We start from the raw sequence: 20,360 nt of genomic DNA, 5'->3' as shown, positions 1-20,360 counted from the left end.
ACTCCCTCCATCATCACACCTGCCACTGGTCTTCAACCACTGACTCAGGACCCACACCTACAATGACCAGCAGACGGTCCATTAGTTCTTCAAACTCAGCATGCCTTCCGCACCCCCAACCTCACCCTCACCAAACCCCATATCCCTGCCTCATCTACTCCTTGCCAAGCCAGAAACCTGGGAGTTTTCCAAAATTCCTTCCTTTTCCCCTACCTCCAACATCCAGGGTCAGCCTGTCAATTCCACCTCCTGAACATCTCTCCCAACCTTCTTCATTCCCATCCCAATCTCCAAGTTTATTATTAATAACCACAATATAACCCCAAGAACCATTTGAAAAGTGTATATGATGTGTCAAGTTTTGTGCTAAATTCTCTCCATACGTTATTTTGTTTATTCCACATAAAATCGTATGAGGCACATAAAATCATACGACACAGATATCCATTTCCCCTATCTTACAGATGAGGAGGGAGGTTCAGAGAAGGCAATGACGGATGTCACAGGAGCAGCGAAGGCCAGAACCAGGACCTGACTCATTCTACAACAAAATCTGTGTTCATTCCACAACACTGCAAAGCCCTTGGTGTCTCATACCCAGACAATTCCAGCAGCCTCCTTATCTAGTTCTCTGACACGCCTCTCATTCCCACCTCCAAACCCACCCCTTAGACCTCAACCTATCTTCCACATTACCCTGAGAGACTGTTCGAATACGAAAACCTAATAATATCACTCCCCTGCACAAGATTCCTCAGGGGTTAGTTACCAGATGAAACTGACATTCTACCCTAGGATGTAGCAGGTATGGCCTTACTTATCCAGCAACAGTGCAGGCCACCAGCACTTAAGACCACGTACTTCCCAGACATGTCAGTTCCCTCCTGCCTCTAGGCCTTGGCTCCCTCTCCCTAGAAAGGTGCACCTCACCATGTCTCCTTGGGACATTCCTAGATGTGCTGTACGTGATTGCTTCACAGCTGCCTCTGAGTTAATCGTGTCCTTCTGCAGCCCAGCAGGCTTGAAGCCCTCCTTCTCCTAAGTCCCACTCCATTTGTCAATATCACCATTACAGCAATTATCATGGTAGATGGAAATGGTTTATTTACACAAGACTCTCAGCTTCTTCAAGGCAAGGATCATGCCACCTCATCTGGCTCTCCCTAGTGCGCAACCCAGGGAAGCACGTAATGGGGGAGCAAACATTTAAGCAGCAAAGAATACCTAATGAATGCCAAGAAATATACAATGTATCCATCTCACAACAATACTAATAAGTAGTGTACTGAGGAAATTATACAGCATGAGGACAGTAAAAGTTCTAGCTCTTACTACCGGCATGACCTTGGCATGACCTTGAGCAAATCGTTTACTGTCTCTGAGCTCAATCTCCTCTGCAAATTGACAGAACAGAACTCGACCATCTCCAAACAGCCTCAGTTCTACGATTCCATGCAATGATGGCTCTGCGTTTCTACATGTACGGAGAACACATCATCTCCCCTCAAAACATCTTTCTTCCCCACGGTTGCCTCTTTGTTTTGTGGATTTCTTTTTTTTTCTCTAAGTGACATCCTTATCATCTATGAGTCATCCAGATAGAAATTTCAGATGAACTTTTGGCCCTTTGTCTCCTTTTCTCCCCACATTTGATCAACTGCCAAGCTGGTTTTTCTCAGTCCACAGTGAAATGAGAAAAAATAACGGTGGTGGGGTATGCTTACAAAATATATAGATATACGTATACTTGCACGTACACATGTGCATATATACAGATATATGTCATTGGCTTTGTGCCTTTTTTTGGCATGGGCTGTCAAGGGTTACATCACTTTTACTCTTTTTGGCATTAAAATATGAGAAAAGGTGGCACTAGATGACATTTTTAGTGTCTCTGAGACAGCAAAAGACCGCAACCCTAACTTCTATGCCCTCAGCCACGTCCTGGGTTTGGGCTCTCCTTACCACTTGCTTAGATGTCCTGAATAGCCTCCTAATATCACTTGCCTCTGATCTCTTTCTTCGATCCACGCTGCATTTCTTATCCACACTGCATTTCTTATCTATCTTCTTCTACTAGAATTCAAGAACCGGACAGCGAAACTTTATCTGTTAATATTCACCTGCTGTATCCCCAGTGCCTATAATACAACCCTGACACACAGAAGGCATTCAGAAAATACCTGCCCAGCAAATTCAAAAACTGTGCAGGCTGGTTCCTAAAGCTCAGCTCTGATCATATCACTCTGCCTCGCCTCCACAATCCCAAATCACACCTATGAGATCTCACGCCAGTTTTCTGGCTTCTCTGAACCTCTCTCCTCTGTAAAATGGGCAGGCTTCATATCTGCTTCGCAAGACCACATGTGCAGTAAAAGCGAACTTATTCTCTACCTTCAGAGAATGTATATTATAACTGACATATAAACCCAAAGCTCAACAATAAAAAATTTTAAACACTAAAAACAGATTATTCGAAGTCCACATAAGATGAATTGCCAAATAACTGTAATAAGCGATGAAGAGATCCATGCGGGCTGAAATGGGCCACACGTTCACTGTGCAAATCCTGAGTGCCAATCTGTTACATCCATTCTGACAGGTGCCGAGGCAGAAGGTAAAGAGAGCACAGTCCTTACCCTCAGAATAACTGCTCTGAAATTTGAAAGCAAATTCAAAGAAAAATGAATGCTGTGAATAACTTGAATATAAATTTAAATAAAAATATATTTCCAAAAGAAAATGATTTTTTGGGATGAATAATAAAAGGAATGGGGTCTCATCAAGCACGAAAACTGCTGAATTCCCTTTTCATAAGCACATTTGCCAAGAACCGTGAGATCCTTCCCTACAGTGATTTTAAAGATTCCCTTCCAGTTTTACCAATCTCAAAAGCCCTCAAAAATAGGCAGGAAGTTTTCATAGAGGAAACAGCTTCCTCCCTACTATGGTTTTGGATTTCTTCTGAGCTTCTGAATTATTTGCAAAAAAGAGATCAAAGTGAAAGCAGAGAAGGAAAAAAGATTCTGGGAAAGGGTACAAAAAAAGTATTTAGGAATCAGAGAAAAATTAGGGAATAAATGGTGTAACTCTCAAGTCTTGCAATAAGAACTCTGCTGAGAGTCACATGATATCGTAAAATAGTCTATTGACGCCATAGCAAAACCATTAAAAATAAGGCACCTACTAATAAAGAGACAATCAATAATACAACTGGCTGATTCTTAAAGCGAGGCTACAGAAAAAATTATGCAAAAAAAAGGCTAAAAATCAGAAACATATGATCATCTTGCTTTTCCAAACCAAATGCCGGTAAAAGAACTTACCAACTTTTTCCCTGATGCCACCTTTTGCCTCCACCGTCAAAGCAGATGCCTCGCGCCTCCCAGAATAGAGCTGGAAATCTGGGAAAAAGTAGTTGGGGTCTTCTAGAATCGGGGTGGGACTACCGGAGCGGTAACAAACAGGAGAGGGTCCTGGGGAAAAAGCAATGTGCGTATTAGTGCCACCGAAATCCTCCTCTCCCTCCTTCCTGTGTGACTCATGAGAGCCCACGAGGCATTTTCCCACATTCGACTCGGAGCTGCCTTTTTGATTCATAAAATTCCAGAGTTACCATTCAGAATTATCGCAAGGCCAGCCACCCACCAAAATGACCCATGAGGTCAGAATAACAATCTTCAAGAGACACTGAGTAAAGTCATGACGCTTTTACACAACCCGGTTCCAAGGGCAGCAGCAGCAGCAACACTGACAAAAATCAAGCCCTCTGCAGAACTGGATGAGTCCCAAAGTTTGGGCTGGTCAAGGTGGGGGACAGAAAGGAGGGAGGTGGGGAGGCCAGCAAAGGAAATACCAAAACGGGGAGAGGAGAATACCTAAAAGATGCAGAGAGGGGTTGGCCATTTTGCTAGACCATTTTGTCAGCACGAGCACGTCCCAGCCCAGGACAGAGCGCTCCGCTCAAGGTTTCTGGAGCCCCATGTGGCAGTGTGGGTCCGGGTCATGGGTTCCGGCCCTCTACCAAGCACCGCCTTTCCACCTTATCTCCGTCACACACAAACCAGAGTGCGCTTCCTGTTCCAATCAAATGTGACACAGTACTCAATCCTATGGGCACTGAACATGAGATACCACTACAATAACACTGATAGGCACATACAACATCGTGGGAACATTCAGCAGCCCGGCCCCTGCTCTCTTCTTCCCTCCTTGCACTGACTTCTCTGCTTGGACACCACATTTAAGGCTCTTTTTGGCAAAAGTAGCTTAGTTACAGGGCACCTGGGTGGCCCAGTTGGTTGATCATCCAACTCTTGATTTTGGCTCAGGTCATGATCTCACAGTTTGTGAGTTGGAGCTCCGAATTGAGCTCTGTGCTGATGGCTTAGAGCTTGCTTGGGATTCTCTCCCTCCCTCTCTCTGTGCTCCTCCCCTGTTTGCGTTCTCTCTCTCTCTCTTTCTCTCTCTCTCAAAATAAATAAACCTGGGGGGAAAAAAAGTAGCTTAGTTTACTCCAGGGGAAGAATCATGCTTTTCTTTTTAAATTAAAATCCTTGACCAAATGATAATTCCATTAGAACAAAAATGTTTTTCAGCTATAACCTCAAACTAATTTGAAAGTAATTTGAAATTTCTTGCTGGGTTTTTTTATCAGCTCTTTTCTCACAAGGCCAAAGCTAGTAGTAACTAGTTATTGAGGCCATAGATGGGGATTTAGTCATCATCTTCCTCAGTTTCTTCAACACACAAGGAAGGGTTTGCAACTCTGCTCACATATATCTTAGGCACGTGTGGACTAGAGCGAAAAAAAAAAAAGGTTTTGACAGCTAGGATATTTATCTTGTAAAGCTAAAATAATGTAGTAGTGCCTCTCAACCTAAAGATGAATATAAACCAAATATGAATGGTGTAGTACATGGAGATCAGTCTAACATTGTAGTTCCAATGCCTATGACATTACCTGTCAGGGTTCTCTCTTTGGCCAAACTGCAAAGACTACCCTGGAAGAAACCTGTCCCTTTCCGGGCCTCATCTTCTGCATCTATAAATCTAAAAGTCTCAGGCTAAAATTAAGAATCACAGATGACCTAGATCCTAAGGCAAATTCTGACCTGGCTTCTACTTCAGCAGGTGGAAAATGCTGGTGGAAAATGAGAGAAATGCAGGGTGCAACCCTGGCTGCCATGACAGTTGCCGACGAACTTTTAAAATCCTAATACCCAGGCTTCTTCCAGACCTAGTCAATTGGAATCTCGGGGGATAGGGCCCAGGCTCCTGTATGTAAAACTCCTCAACCAATTCCAGTGTGCAGCCAAAGGTCGGATGCCCTAAGCTGGAGGGAGAACAGTGCACACTGGCAAAAATCCCCCAACACGAAAACACCTTTCTGCGCCCTCAGCTCCGCGCCCCCCCCCCCCCCCCCCCAATCAGCGCCAGAGAGGTGTTGAGGACCCACGTACTTCAACAAAACAAAGAGTGGTGTTTTCTCATAGTGGATCTGGGTCAGGAATGGCCACGTGCAAGCACATGTCGCTTTGGGTGACACCGTCTAGTCACGGGACTATAAATTTTAAATGAAAACCGAGAGCAAGCTGCTAATGAAACTGAGGCCTAATTAAGGGTATATATGTGTACCTGTAGATGCATACAAAGGAGTGCGCTGGGTGTGTGTGTGTTTCTGTATAGACATATGCTTTCAACCTAAGAACCTAATTAAAACCTCTACACTAAGCCATTCTCATCACCACAATGAGACAGGGACCATGAGAACAAGCCCCACGTGAAAAACATTACGTACCTCGGGGGCCTTCTGTTGGCGGTTACTGTTAAATCGCTTCTTTTAGAGAGCAGAACCAAGATGCGGCCCCTCGTACAAGCTGGACTTAAAACAGAGGACCCTGGCTCCTAAAAGCACCAACCAATGAGCTGCCTGAATTGCCTGCCAATATCAACCAATCAGGACGAGGCCCTTCCAACCAATCAAGATGAAACACGTTTGGGGGCACCTGGGTGGCTCGGTCGGTTAAGCAAGGGACTCTTGATTTCCACTCACGTCATGATCTCATGGTTGGTGGGATCGAGTCCTGCCTGGGGCTCTGCAAAGAAAGTGCATAGACTGCTTGGGATTCTCTCTCTCCCTCTCTCTCTCTCTTTGATCCTACCCTGCTTCCACACTCTCTCAAAATAAATAAGCTTACCCTGCTTGTGTGCTCTCTCTCTCAAAATAAATAAACTTAAAACAAATTTTAAAAAGAAAAGATGAAGTACTCCCCCCCCCCTTCATTAGCATATTAAGCCAGAGTGGGAACCTGAGGGGGAGTTTTTGCTCTAGAACTTTTACTCCCTTGTGTCCCAGCAGGCCAGTCTAACCACTCTCTGTTAGTGCTGAGTCTCCTTCAGCTCAAGCTGTAGCCCCAGTAGAGCCTTGCCTGTGCCTTTGATTTTGGGGTCCAGCCTCAAGTTTCTATCCTTGTGGAGCCCCAAGAACCCGACCCCAGTAACAACACTGGTACAAATTGATTTTCCACATCTTTATCCAATGGCCTGCCACATGAGAACAGGTTCACGGGCTCCAGGCCACAGAGCGTATAGAGATACATATCAACTATCATTTAAGGCTTCTTTCTTTTTGTACGCTGGGGTGTCCCACACATTCTTGGAGAGTTACGTTCCCACCGCTGCCCCCACTCCTAGGAGCTGAAGAAAGAAAAGCCCAGCAGATGAGCAGACGGCCTGGCAGGCAGACAGGCCTGGTAGGCAGACAGGCCTGGTATCACAGCTCCACCGAGAGAACCAAGAGAAGGTCCCAGCACGGACATACCCTACAGGGCTCGTGCTATTTGTGGCTTCGTCACCTATAAGACAAGGTAAAACGACAAGAATGTGTGTCACTGGGTCTGCATCGGATTGCTGGGCTGCAGACCAAAAATGCAAGGGAGGCCTCGCCCTTAATCCCACAGACACATAATCCTTCCCTGCCTATTGTAGTTCAGAATCTCCACTAGGAACTCTTTATGGCACAAAGCGGGTGTGTTTTCTTATGCGAAACGCAGGGTACAAGATCTACCCAATGGGGTCAAGGCTCTCTCACATGAGAAACTGGAAGTAAACATGTGACTTATGTTACACGACATAGGACAACATACGAGGGGGAATGCTGTTGGCTTTGTTAGCGTTTTCCACACCCAGGAGCAAAACTAGGAGAAGCCACAGACACTCCCAGGTACCACTCCCACCCAGGAAGCCCCGCCTCTAGGGCGTGGCTCCGGCCCAGGGGCTCAAGAACAGGGCGTGTTTTAGGGCAGCACGCAGCCAATCAAGGATCCTGCTCCAAGGTGTGTGATAGGCACATGCCTAGCCCCAGGGGCTTCATAAAGACTGTTTCCACACCGGGTCCTCCCGACTTACCAATTTGCAGTCACCTGCTTCTTTCAAACCAGTCCTTGTCCCAGAATTATCACTGACAGCTTTAGTCTGCATGGGGAAACCGGCAAAAGCGATGGAAAACCAGCTAAGGCCAGTGTAAAGGAGTCCCCCGTCTACAGGGCCCCCTTCTGGCAGCTCCTATGGCTCGTGCCCTGAAGGAAAGCCAGGGATCTGTTCGCGCTGCACTCCACAAAGGGTGAGGTTCTGGAATTCTGCTTTGAGGGGTCACCATTCCTGCCTCATAGTGACTGTGATCCATCTCACCAAAACCGGTCCCTTCTTTACAAACCCTGCGTGTCACGTATCGACCAGAAGAATCTTTTGCTTCTATGAGCGTGACTGCTTCTTTCTAAAAGTGCTGAAGCTTCCTTCCCATTATGGTTTTATGCTGTTACTTTCTCTGTAACCGTCCAGAGGCCTTTAGGTAATGTGACCCTGAACAAGACTTTTTGTTTTCCTTACTCAATACAGCACTAACAAAGGGCATCACTGTTGAAGTTAAAATGAATTAAGGTAAAATGAAGTGAGTCTTCTGGGGTGGGCACGGGGCGCAGAAACCTGGCGATCGCCTCTCATCTGCTCCACCTCCATTGTAGCTAGTTCCTTCCCTGAGATCAGATCGTGAATCTGTCAAGAGGCTAATGTAACAGGCTCAGAAGTGTCCTTTGCGTTTAAACACCGGAGGACGCTCAAATTGCCACCCCATCATCATTCAACACTCACAGAACTAGGAAAGCTCCTGTCCTCAAATCCCACTTCCGGCAGGCCACTCGCTTGCACATAGCTGTTTCGGAGAGGGTCTCAAGTTCAAATTTTGCTTCGTTTTCAAGGCCGCCTGCCATCTGGCTGCTCCTCTGCTGTCAACAGCCTGGGTGCTCTACTCAGCATCCCAGCGTCCTGTGACCATGTCACCCCCATTTTCCAGGTTCCAGCCGGGAATGCCTTCTGCCTGCACACTCCTCTCCCCAGGTCCTTTACAGTTCACCCCAACAAACCTCTTCACTCCACCTCCTGTAGACACCCCCCCACACACACATACACACACACTGGCCTTCCTTCCCTCACCTAGGGTACCAGTTATGATGTGAGCTCACAACTTAGCATTTAAGCATCAACTGCCTTTTTTTTTTTTTTTTTTGTAAGAGGCTCCAAGGCTGGGTGGGGCTTGAACTCAAGACCCCAAGATCAAGACCTGAGCTGAGATCAAGAGTCAGACGCTTAACAAACTGAGCCACACAGGTGCCCTCCAACTGTCTCGTAGTTTATAGCAGCCATTTAATATAGTCTGGTGCTACCGTCCTGGGGAAGTTGGAAGGCAGGCACCACCCACATACTTGCCACTTTCTGCAAGGAAATACCCCTTTCTGTAAGGGATACCCCTCCTACTCCTTGCTGGCCGATGCAGAACACGGCACCGTCCTCTGGAATGGGCCCAAGTTTAAAGGAAAGGTCAAAGATCCCCCCAAAGCCAGTCTCCGGGAGTTCCCCATGACCCCTTGCACTTTTCCTTAAATGAGGGAATGTTCCTTTAAATGTTCCATTAAATGTTGCCTAACATGAGGGGGGCACTTGCTTTCCCCTGCAGGCCAGAGGCCCATTCCTCAAACCCTCCACCAACTGCAAAACAACTCCCAGGTGTTCTTTCCCCAAAGCCCAAAACTTTTCTCCCAGGCCCACCTAATCCAAACCCCCTAATGCATTTAAAAACCACTTCGCCCTTTAGATTAGTCTAGCCTCCTATAACTTTGTAACAGAAATTTTAAACATAGCAACAAACAATCCTGTGGCCTCTACCTTCCCTTTCAAAGAGCTAAGGAATTTGCTGAGTGTGCCAGCCGCCTCAAAGTCAAATGTAAGCAACCAAGCCTTTTGATTCTGGCAGAACTGGAGGTTTTTCCCGGGGGAGTGGAATACTCTGCTCAGGGAGACAGATGCCCTAGGAAACAATGTTTTGAAGCGGCCTGGAGAACCCATGACCAGTGCCTGAAAAATAAAGGCAAGTCTGTTCACAAGAACTCTTGCGAAACCCAGCTAGCCCAGGTGGGTTGGCCAGTTCACACTCCAGGAGCCTGAGACCTGAGTGCAGAAGCACGGACAGGTCAGGGCACCCTCTTCTAGGAATACGTGCCTGCAACACACGTTTTTAAACAGGAAACAGGAATCTCCACGCATTGGAATATCTCTTTCACCCAAGGAACCATTATTTGAGACTCAAGATGGGGACGGAGAGAGGTGGGAGGGAGGAAGGTTTCCAAGATTCCCAACCCCTAATGTCCACCTCAGCACCCAGTGTGAATTCTGATCCCCGGGCCAATCTTGTCTATTGTAGCGAACAAATAAAATAATAAATACACTAATAGCTATTTAATTTAGACTTTCTCGAAGTGGAACTTGTGATTGATAACTTTAAAGGCAAGCTTAACTTGGTAATGCTTTTTTAGGAATATCGGAGACATCATCAGTGGGAACCAAAACGCGGAACGTATGCTTACCCTTTCAAGTAACAATGCAGTCAACAGAGCACTGTGTTAGGAGCTCTAAATACAAGAAATGAGTAAGACCGTCCTTGGCCTCAGGAGATCATGCTCTAGTTCTGGAGACCAACGTGCACACGTGCACACCCAAATTTCATTGCAGAGTAAGTGCTCAACTAAAGGGACACAAAGCTTTGGGGGCCCAGAAGTAATCCATCACTACCTGTTGATTAGGGAGGTGATAGCAAGCTGAAATGACAAGAAGAAAGAGACAGGTGAGCTGAGCAGAAAAAAGTGAGGAGGATATTAACCTGCTGTGGGGTGAGGAGAGGGTGCTAAGAAGGAGAGGTCAACACAGCGAGGTAAAAGGAGAAGCACAGGGATTGAGTCATGAAAGTGTTTCATCTTGGGCGCCTGGGCGGCTCAGTCAGCTAAGCATCTGACTCTTGGTTACGGCTCAGGTCGTGATCGCACAGTTTATGGGTTGGAGCCCCGTGTTGGACTCCGTGCCGGTGGCGTGGAGCCTGCTTGAGATTCTCTCCCTCTTTCTCTCTCTGCCCCTTCCTGGCTCATGCTTTCTCTCTCTCTCTCTCTCTCAAAAATAAACATTAAAAAAAGAAGAAGAAGAAAGTATTTCATCTCTTTAAGGAATGGAGAGTTCAGTGTCACTTGGATATGGGTAAGGAGGAGGACGACTCAGAAGCCAGTATTTAAGGGAGCTTTCTAATAAACTTTTTAAATTTTAGTTCGTTATTTTCGTAACACTAGAGAAATGCAAAATAATTTCGAAAATAGGTGATTCAACTACCCAGCATGTTCCTGAGAGTCAATCACAATACTCTAAAATACTTTCAGTGTTAGGAAACCCTGAACTCACTGTGTAAACCTTGGGGGTAGGTTCTGGCTCCCATCACGGAAGCCAAAAGTACCCTTCTCTGTTCTAGCAGCAAGAACAGCCTAAGCTCAAGTCAACTGGATATTCTAGCCAAAGACTGTGAGTCTTGAGGAAAGGACACAAGGACAAAAGGTTCAGGTAAGTTACCTGTGGTAACAGTATCACCAGGAGTTCCAGGAGCCATCGGTCCTCACAAGACAAACACCGTGTCCCCGGCTGGGTTCCTGGTGTATTTTCACCTAGGTTCCTGCCCATTTTCTGGGCCTTCCTCTTAATATGTGAGCTGCCTAATATACTTCCAATAAATTCCTCTTTTGCTTAAGTTAGCCGAAGTCACTTTGTGCTTATAATCAAGAACTTCTGATAGAGACTTACATTTAAAAAAAATTAATTGTTCTGACTCCCATCATAAAAACTCAGCATTGTCTGTATCCTAAGTACTACATGACTTAGCACAATCTGCCTTGTTGCCCCAAATATCCTTTGCACAAACCCCAAAGAAATACTTGTGATCCCTCAAAGGTTCCTTCGTCTGGAAGGTCTTTCTCGCCAAGTCGGAGAACTCTTTCCTTGGCACATACTCACTCAATGCTCAAATATGTATGCTGACGGGGCGCCTGGGTGGCTCAGTCGGTTAAGCATCTGACTTTGACTCAAGTTATGATCTCACAGTGCGTGGGTTCAAGCCCTGCGCCGGGCTCTGTGCTGACAGCTCAGACGCTGGAGCCTGCTTAGGATTCTGTGTCTCCCTCTCTCTCTCTGATCCTCCCCGGCTAGTGCTCTCTCTCTCTTTCAAAATAATAAATAGTCTGAAAGTTTTCTGAAGCTCTATCTAGTGCCACTTCCTCTGGGAAGTCATCTATCCCTTGCCCCCCGAATGTTTATATGCCACTCATCTGTGCTCCCATCACATTCCATGCATGTTTCCGCCACTATTAAACTGCCTATGTATTTAGTTCGTATTTTTCTCTCCCTGTTAACTCGTAAGTTGATCAGCAGCAGAAGACCATATCTTATTCACCTTCGTCTCTCCAGTGTCTAGCAGAAATAAAATCACAGTAACAGCTCCAAACACGTTTATTGAATCAATGAATCATCTGCGTATGTTCACAGTACGTGCTAGTTTCTAGCACATAATGGGCACTCAATAAATATATATTGATGGAATTAAGATACATTTTTAAATAACCAGTTATAAGCATATTCTTAATTCTACAGAAAGTAGCTCAAAGATGATTCTGTCTCTTTCAAACCAATCAGGAGACCAAGGCTTGGTAAAAGCTACTGGGGAACAAAAACGAGAGAAAGCCACCTAGTGCTAAAACACGTTAATTACAAGCATACTATGATCCATTTCCTGTAGGGGCTCTGTCCACGATTCTGAAGTGACATCACAGGGAGTCTGCACAGGGAGAACACAAGCCAGCTCTTAGAGGAAGGTGCTCTTTCATTCTGCTCAACCCCTGCAGGTGAGCCCTGTGTCCTGGGACTGTGCCCTAAATGCAGGCTTTGGCGCGTGCTTCTTCAAAAGGTCTGGGAGCAGGACCAGAGTCAACAGACCTCTCTCTGGGGGTGCCCAGTCACCCACCATAAGAAGAAGGAATCATCCTAGTCCCTACCTATCACGCAGAGTCACCACAAGCACACATGAGTATCCCATGAGAAAAAGATTTTATCTACAAAGAGAAAATCATCTTTTAATTTTGGATTTTAACATGAAATCCAAAGGCTGGTTAACTACCTTGACTCAAATTGTACATAATATGATAATTTTTATATCAGGTAGATATATTTGGTAGTTAACCTATCTAAAACTAGAAGTACCTGGACTCCAGGAATTCTTTACTTCAGATAACTTAAAAATTTTTTTTTATCAAGATATGCTTGACATTGAAAATGATGTACATGTTTAGGGGCATCTGGGTGGCTCAGTGGATTAAGCGTTCGACTCTTGATTTTGGCTCAGGTTATGATCTCCGGGTTCATGAAATTGAACCCAGCATCGGGCTCTGCACTGGCAGCATGAAACCTGCTTAGGATTCTCTCTCTCCCTCTCCCTCTCTCCCTTCTCCTGCTCACACGCACTCTCTCTCTCTCTCAAAATAAATATTTTTTTTAAAAATGGATAATTAAAAAAATGTACACATTTAACATAGAAACTTGTCGAGTTGGGGGATAAGTATCCACACATGAAGCCGTCACCATCATCGAGACTACAGATATACCCATCACCTCTCTAAGTCCTCTCCCACCTCCTTTATTAATATGTGTGTGTGTGATAAGAATATTTAACATACTATCTACCCTCTTAGCATGTTTTAAGCATAAAAAATACAGTATTGTTAGCTACAGGCACTACAGTATATAGTCCATCTCTAGAACTATGCACTCAGGTGCGTTTTAATAAATAAGCCCTATATTTAATTAAATAAGTGAAACTTCAATAATCTTTAATCAATTTCAGGACCAGAAACGTATCCGTTTGGGTGGCCCTGGCACACATGATGTTCCCATTGAAAAAAAAAAAAAACTTACTGGCATGTGAGCTCCATTGCTTTCAAATGTGTTTCTATCACTGCAGGCAGACAGTAAGTACTTAATCTTTTCTGAACAAAGGAAAACGAACAGGATGAGAAACCTTAAAATAAACCCCAGGACACAAGATGGCAACATAAATGCGTAATTATGCTTCTCAAAGGCTCCCTCTCTGCGCCACAGAGGACAAGAGCAGCTCAGACCTGCCATCAGGTTCCTTCCACCGCCCTCCCCGTCTCCTTATACTCACTGTGTCTTCTTGTACTCACCTCCCTCAGGAGTCAATGTTGACTCATAACTGGACACGATAATTCAAATCAACCAATGTTCCCCCAAAACTGAACATCCCCTTAGTAATAAGAGTATAATCAATAGTAGAAGGAGCTACCACTTGTTGAGGGCCTATTGAGTGTAGGGACGATATAAAAATCATCACGTGTAATTGTCAACACCCTATTTCCATTTTGTAGATAGGGACTAGGCTCACAGTGGTTAAGTAATGCCCAGAGGCCCAGAGCTAGCCAGCAGCACAGACAAAATCAAAGGTTTTTTTGCAACGTCATTCTGCCTTCCAAAAATTCCGCAATAACGCACACTTAATTCTGAGTCCTCTTTTCCTGACTAATTTCTTACATTAAAATCAGGAGAGTTTTGGGGCGCCTGGATGGCTCAGTCGGTAAGCGTCTGACTTCAGGGCGTTCGAGCCCCGCATCGGGCTCTGTGCTGACAGCTCAGAGCCTGGACCCTGTTTGAGATTCTGTGTCTCCCTCTCTCTCTGACCCTCCCCCGTTCATGCTCTGTCTCTGTCTCAAAAATAAATAAACGTTAAAAAAAAAATTAAAAAAAAAAATGTCACTTCCAAGCTCCATGTCAGGCCTGTCAGGATCTCCACATGTGCAGACCAAATGTATTTTGGCCTCACTTGACAGCTGATTTGAATACAGAGTCACGTCTAGGAGGCTTACGCTTCTCTGCCATACAAGTTCTGATATGACACATGCACTCCAAAAAAGTTGTGATAAACTGAAATCTTGTCCATCAATCACACTTGAAGCCAAAACATGACGGATCTGATGAACGCAAACGGATGAGTAAACAACTCTTCCTAAAACAAACAAACCAATCAACCTGAATCGGTTCTTCTGGTAAAGAATTCTTTGTGTAAACGTGTTACTTTTTCATAAATTCAGAGTAAAGTCAGCAATTGTAGTGCCCTTCTAATTGCTAACCTGAATGACCAGGTAAGGGAATATGGCTATTTCAGCTACATCTCAAGTATTGTTCTAAAGATACAATAAAGCGATTATACCAAAAAAATACATCCAGGGGCACCTGGGTAGCTCAGTGGGTTAAGCGGCCAACTTCGGCTCAGGTCATGAGCTCACTGTCTGTGGGTTTGAGCCCGGCATCGGGCTCTGTGCTGACAGCTCAGAGCCTGGAGCCTGCTTCGAATTCTGTGTCTCCCTTCTCTCTCTGCCCCTCCCCTGCTCGCACTCTGCCTCTCAAAAATAAATAAACATTAAAAAAAATTAAAAACAAAGATATCTAATTCAACATGATAAGATAAAGCCTGAGAAAATGCCTACCATATTACAAGACAAATGCTTGCTAAATCTGAAACTCAAAAAACACACAGCCACTACGTCACAGTCATGTAAGATAAGCAGCTAATTTTACAGGGAAGGAAGGCATAGAACATAACATTCATCGAGCAATACACGATACCAACATTATCTCAGGTAATTCTCACATCTCTGAGAATTAGGTCTCATTATCTCCTTTTTACCTAAACATAAACATAAATGACACGCTCTGGGTCACACAGCTCACAGCCATAAGGCTGAGACGCAAATTCGGTTTTGACTGTTCCAAAGCATTCCACGGAATTTAAGCGGTATTTTAAAACACCTAGGTACTTGTGGTAGTATTTGGTTTCTTATAATTCCTACACGTTACAAAAGATCATGGGTCTGGTGAACTTGATTGGCAGCAAAATGCAGAAGTACTCGCTACTTCATCCATCTGTCAATCCATCCGTCCGTGCTTTCAATCACTCATTCATTCCACAAACATCTGTGACATTAAGCATCTGCCAGGGGAAAGATAGTGCCCGGTACGGGAACCCAAATCTGCCAGGCCAGACTTCTAAGGCAGACAACTGCCCAACAGTGGCCCAATGAGGTGATGCAGGCAAGCTCAAGGTAGCACGGACTGGCGAGCAGGGACACCAGTGTTCAGGTCCCTCTCGGGACACGCACACCTAGATCTGTAACTGTGCTAAGGGGCTATGCTTACCTCTTTCTTCTCTTAGGCCTCAATGCTTTGGATCATGGACCTCTCTAAAACAATCTATCAAGAGCTACATAGTTTCTCCCTAGGTCTAAAAGAACGCATACACACTGATTTCGTGGCATTCACAACTCTAGGAGGATTATCCTCACTTCTCAGGTGCAGAAACTAAGGCACTGAGAATAACTTGCACAATTACTAAAGGGCAAAACCAGGATTCAAGCCCAGCTGGTCTGGCCCCAGAGCATGTAGTGTTTACCACTACACCAACGGTCTTCAAACTTTTTCGTTTCAGGACCTCTTTACACTCTTAAAAATTACAGAGGACCCAATAAGCTTTTGTTTCTGTGAGCCGTATCTAACCCTCCTTACCATATCAGAAATGGAAACTGAGAAATCTTAAAATATATGCTAATTCATTTCAAAACAACAATAGTGGACCCATTCTCAGTTACACGAAACATTTTTATGAAAACTCATTTCTTTTTTTTTTTTTTAACATGTTTTTTTTTTTCAACGTTTATTTATTTTTGGGACAGAGAGAGACAGAGCATGAACGGGGGAGGGGCAGAGAAAGAGGGAGACACAGAATCGGAAACAGGCTCCAGGCTCCGAGCCATCAGCCCAGAGCCCGACGCGGGGCTCGAACTCACGGACCGCGAGATCGTGACCTGGCTGAAGTCGGACGCTTAACCGACTGCGCCACCCAGGCACCCCTGAAAACTCATTTCTAAGACAAAAGGCAGTGCGAACAGTATTATTTTACAACTTTGCAAATTTCTTTAAGGTAAGGCTTACTAGACTGCTGGATTTTCATATCTGTTCCTGCTGTCAATCTATTGTTGTAGGATTTTTATTGAAGAAGATCAAGGAAATGTGGCCTCATTCGAACATGTAATTGGAAAAAGGAGGAGTATTATTTATGATAGCCATTCCAGATAATTGTGACTGTTCTTTGAAGGTACACCAAAAGTCAACAAGTACTAATTTCTTTTTTTTTTTTTTAATGTTTATTCATTTTTGAGAGACACAGAGAGACAGAGCTGTCAGCACAGAGCCCGACATGGGTCTCGAACTCATGAACCATGAGATCACGACCTGAGCTGAAGTCAGATGCTTAACTGACTGAGCCACCCAGGTGCCCCAACAAGTACTAATTTCTTAAAGGTGGTTGCAGTATGAACTATAAAACTGTATCAGTGATCCTGCCTTGGATATTCCTCTATCCAAGAGTAATGTAATCTATCTATCTAGAATGTAATGTATTCTAGTACATTAAAATCTACTGGTCCATCTCTCACTTTGGAGGGAGTTCTCTTTTCCATGATTTCATAATTTCATACATTGGTCATTTGGAAAATCATGGTTCACTGCACCATGCAAATCCTCTGCACATGCAAATTTTTCAAGTATGTCATATCAACAAAATCACCTTTGTTAATATACAATGGATTGCAATCGTCAGGAAAGTCTTTGGCATTTTAGGAAGTTGTCAAGTGCACAGTGACAAATCCAAGTTTTCCAAAATTCCAGTTTTTACTGGAAAGCCTGAGTTTTATCACTGGCAACAAAGAGTGTCCATTGGTTTTCTTAAAGTGAAGGCTCCCTTCATTCGTTTTTGAGAAAACATCTAGCAAATACCCAATAAACCAAGAACTCGGAATTACCACGGTTTGTGGGTCATTCTCTCAACTACAAATGGCGTCCCACGAGAAGAGCCTTTAGCTAAGCTCCCCGCCTCGGTCTGCAGCAGGAGCACATCCTGTGTGCTTTCCATTTCATCATGCGAGGCATTAAAAAGGTGCACCTGAGGTTGGAGATTTACTACCGTGTGCGCTGGTAAGGGGCAGACAGACCACTGGTACCGTCAGTGCCCTTGCCTTGATCCATGCAAAGTTCTCCCCAGCACTGCTTTCGTACCATCAGTACAAATGTCAGTATGGTGGTCATGTGTCTTCGTGTTATTATGAAGATCGTGTTTTGGTCTCAGGAACCCCCCAGGGCTCCAGGGAGCACACTTTGAGAAACATGGCTTTCCATTCTATAGCCTCTTCTGTGGGGAAGGGACCAAAAGTCATGAAACTGAAAAAGAACTTTAAGATGAAAATGGCTGCAAAACCAGCTATAACTGAGAGGGAGTTGCCTCCCCGCCTGGGCAAAGAGAGGTGCCTACTGCCCCTGGAAGTGGGGAGCCTTGAAGGCACACAGAGACCCTTTGATGTGAAGCACGGCTTGAACTCTACCTGTCAGACCAACGGACTCCAATAACTAAAGAAAATGTATCAGAGGAGAGGCGGCAGCCTCTCTAGAAAACACCTGCCCGTGAATACACCTTCTTGCCCTTGAGGGATTTTTATAAAAGGGAATACAAATCAACAATGATATTTCCCTAGAGGAAAAGGCTCCATGAGATTACTTTTAGGAGGTGGGGAGAAAAGAAACTGTAATAACTTGCCCGGCAGGAAGTCGGGCAATGCTGGGACAAAAGGAAGGATGTTAAGACATGATGACGGAAGAGAAGACAGTGATGCTATTAAGCCAAAAGACCAAAGTATTAAAAGATTTAAAGAAACAACAAAGGTAGAGGAGACAACAGCCACCAAATGGAAAGGGGGAAAAACGGGCCAATTTGTTTTGATTTGTTTTGGCAAATCTGCTTCTTAAACAATCTAAGAATCCAGGCTCTGTGAGCAAATGAGTTAACTTCTTGCTTCCTTTCACCTTATCAGTTAAGGGAGACAGTAATTGGACCTCCTACTTAGGGCCGTTATAAAGATTACATACGATAATGCAAAGGGCTATGAATGGTATTCCAGCACATAATAAGTGCTCAGTAAATTTTAGCTTTTTTTTTTTTTTAATCGGAGTGGGGAAATGGAACAGGAATCAATGACATAAAATTCCCTTTCAAGAAATGATCAAATCCGTGAGCTTTTTAAAAACAGCAAGATGCTCAAGCAGATCAAAGATGAAGACATTTAAAGTTTTGTCAGACTGTTCAGCTGATTGACAAACTAGACTAAAATTACACTTTCAATTTTCTAAGCACTTAGGTTGAGAAGCCTTAAAATATACAATTTCTCCAGGGCACCTGGGTGGCTCAACCCATTAAGCATCTGACTTTGTCTCAGGTCATGATCTCACAGCTGGTGCACTGGAGCCCCGCATCAGCCTGTCTGCTGTCAGCAAAGAGCCTGCTTCAGATCTTCTGTCCCCCTCTCTCTCTGCCCCTCCCCCGCTCACACTTTTTCTCTCTCTCTCTCTCTCAAAAATAAGCATTTAAAAAATATACAATTTCTCAGGGCGCCTGGGTGTCTCAGTTGGTTAAGCGTCTGACTTCAGCTCAGGTCATGATCTCTGTTAGCTGTGCTGACAGCTCAGAGCCTAGAGCCTGCTTCAGATTCTGTGACTCCCTCTCTCTCTGCCCCTCTCCCACTCACACACTGTCTCTCAAAAACGAATAAATGTTAAAAAAAAAAATTAAAAATATATATACACAATTTCTCTGAAAATAAGCTTAATGGTGCGTCCTACTATCACAGACCAAAATGAAAGAATACATGGCATTATCCAAAGGCTCTTCCAAAATTCCTAACTTGTCTACCACCTGCGCATACAAGTCAAGGGCTAGGTAGACCTGGAGAAGGTATCAGGTACCAGGCTCTAACCTGAATACCCTCAGCTGCCTAGGGAAACTCCTCTTCAGCCAGAAGGACAAGGGGACACTTATTAGGAGGTTACAGGGGAGTGAGTACGATTTGTCCTCTCTTCTAAGCATTACAAATAAGAAGAAATAAACCTCTCCTCTTGCTCCACGGTGACTGTTCCATAAGGAACGTTTCTGGAGACTGAGAATCTCAGGTCTGAATCAAACACAAAGGTCATCACTGTAAGCATGGATTTCACTGCTGTGTTGATGAGTTGTAAGCTTTGTTTAATGGAGATATATAGTTATTGATCAACACATTGCACTCAATGGTGAAAAACTGAGAGCTTTTCCTCTAAGATCAGGAAAAAGACAAGAATGTCCTCTCTCTGACCACTTTTATTCAATACGGTACTGGAAGTCCTTGCTGCAGCAATCAGGCAAGAAAAAGAAATAAAAGGCATCCAAGTTGATAAGAAGTAAAACTGTTACTATGTGCAGGTGGTATGATACTATATAGAGAAAACCCTAAAGATTCCACCAAAAAAAAAAAAAAAATTGACACGAATTCAGAAAAGTTGCAGGATAAACAGAATTAAGAGTCCGGGTTTTTGTTTTGTTTTTTTAACTTCTTAAACTGAACGAGCACACGGCACATCATGGAGTCCTAAATACTTTTTCTACATGATTAAGTAAGGCAGACTTTGCAAACAAATCATCATGCATAATTAGCACTAATTTTCCATTGTTCTTCCCAGATTGTACAACCCCCTCAAATCAAAGAGGAAACTGAAAGGCAAATGTAGACACAATCTGCGCTGCCGCCACAGAACGTGTCTCCGATGACCCCCTGCCACACCCCCACCTGGTAGCTGTCCAAGGGCTCCTCTCCCTCAGCTGGGAGAACCTACTGACTCTGATCTGGTCCTGGTTATGTGCGCCAGCTACCATTCCAGCCACGCGAGCTTCCTGAAGTTCCTCAAAAGCTCCGCAGATGAACACCGCCGTGCCATTAGACCCACCTCCCACAATCCTGCAGGACACTAAACCGCACTCACTCAATGTAAAGAGATTTCTAGAATGAGACACCCCT

The 20,360-nt window shown here is 44.5% G+C and overlaps 1 protein-coding gene across 11 annotated transcripts in view; it reads right to left on the bottom strand.

The window, feature by feature from the left end:
* The window catches only part of AMOTL1 (angiomotin like 1), a 154,930-nt gene that overhangs the window by 68,909 nt on the left and 65,661 nt on the right, over positions 1 to 20,360 (bottom strand). For 9 of the 11 annotated variants that reach the window (XM_025928430.2, XM_086678594.1, XM_086678595.1 and 6 more), the window contains one exon: positions 3,327 to 3,476. In XM_025928430.2, the coding sequence (XP_025784215.1) occupies positions 3,327 to 3,476 (150 nt within the window). Of the gene's footprint in view, positions 1 to 3,326; positions 3,477 to 13,332; positions 13,404 to 16,419; positions 16,533 to 20,360 lie in introns of those variants that run through there. The other 2 variants (XM_086678599.1, XM_086678598.1) reach the window with 2 other exon arrangements.

Source organism: Puma concolor, chromosome D1, assembly GCF_028749965.1.
Source record: "Puma concolor isolate L17-30 chromosome D1, mPumCon1.1.hap2, whole genome shotgun sequence".
Lineage (NCBI taxonomy): Eukaryota > Metazoa > Chordata > Mammalia > Carnivora > Felidae > Puma > Puma concolor.
This window is presented reverse-complemented; position numbering and strand designations above follow the sequence as displayed.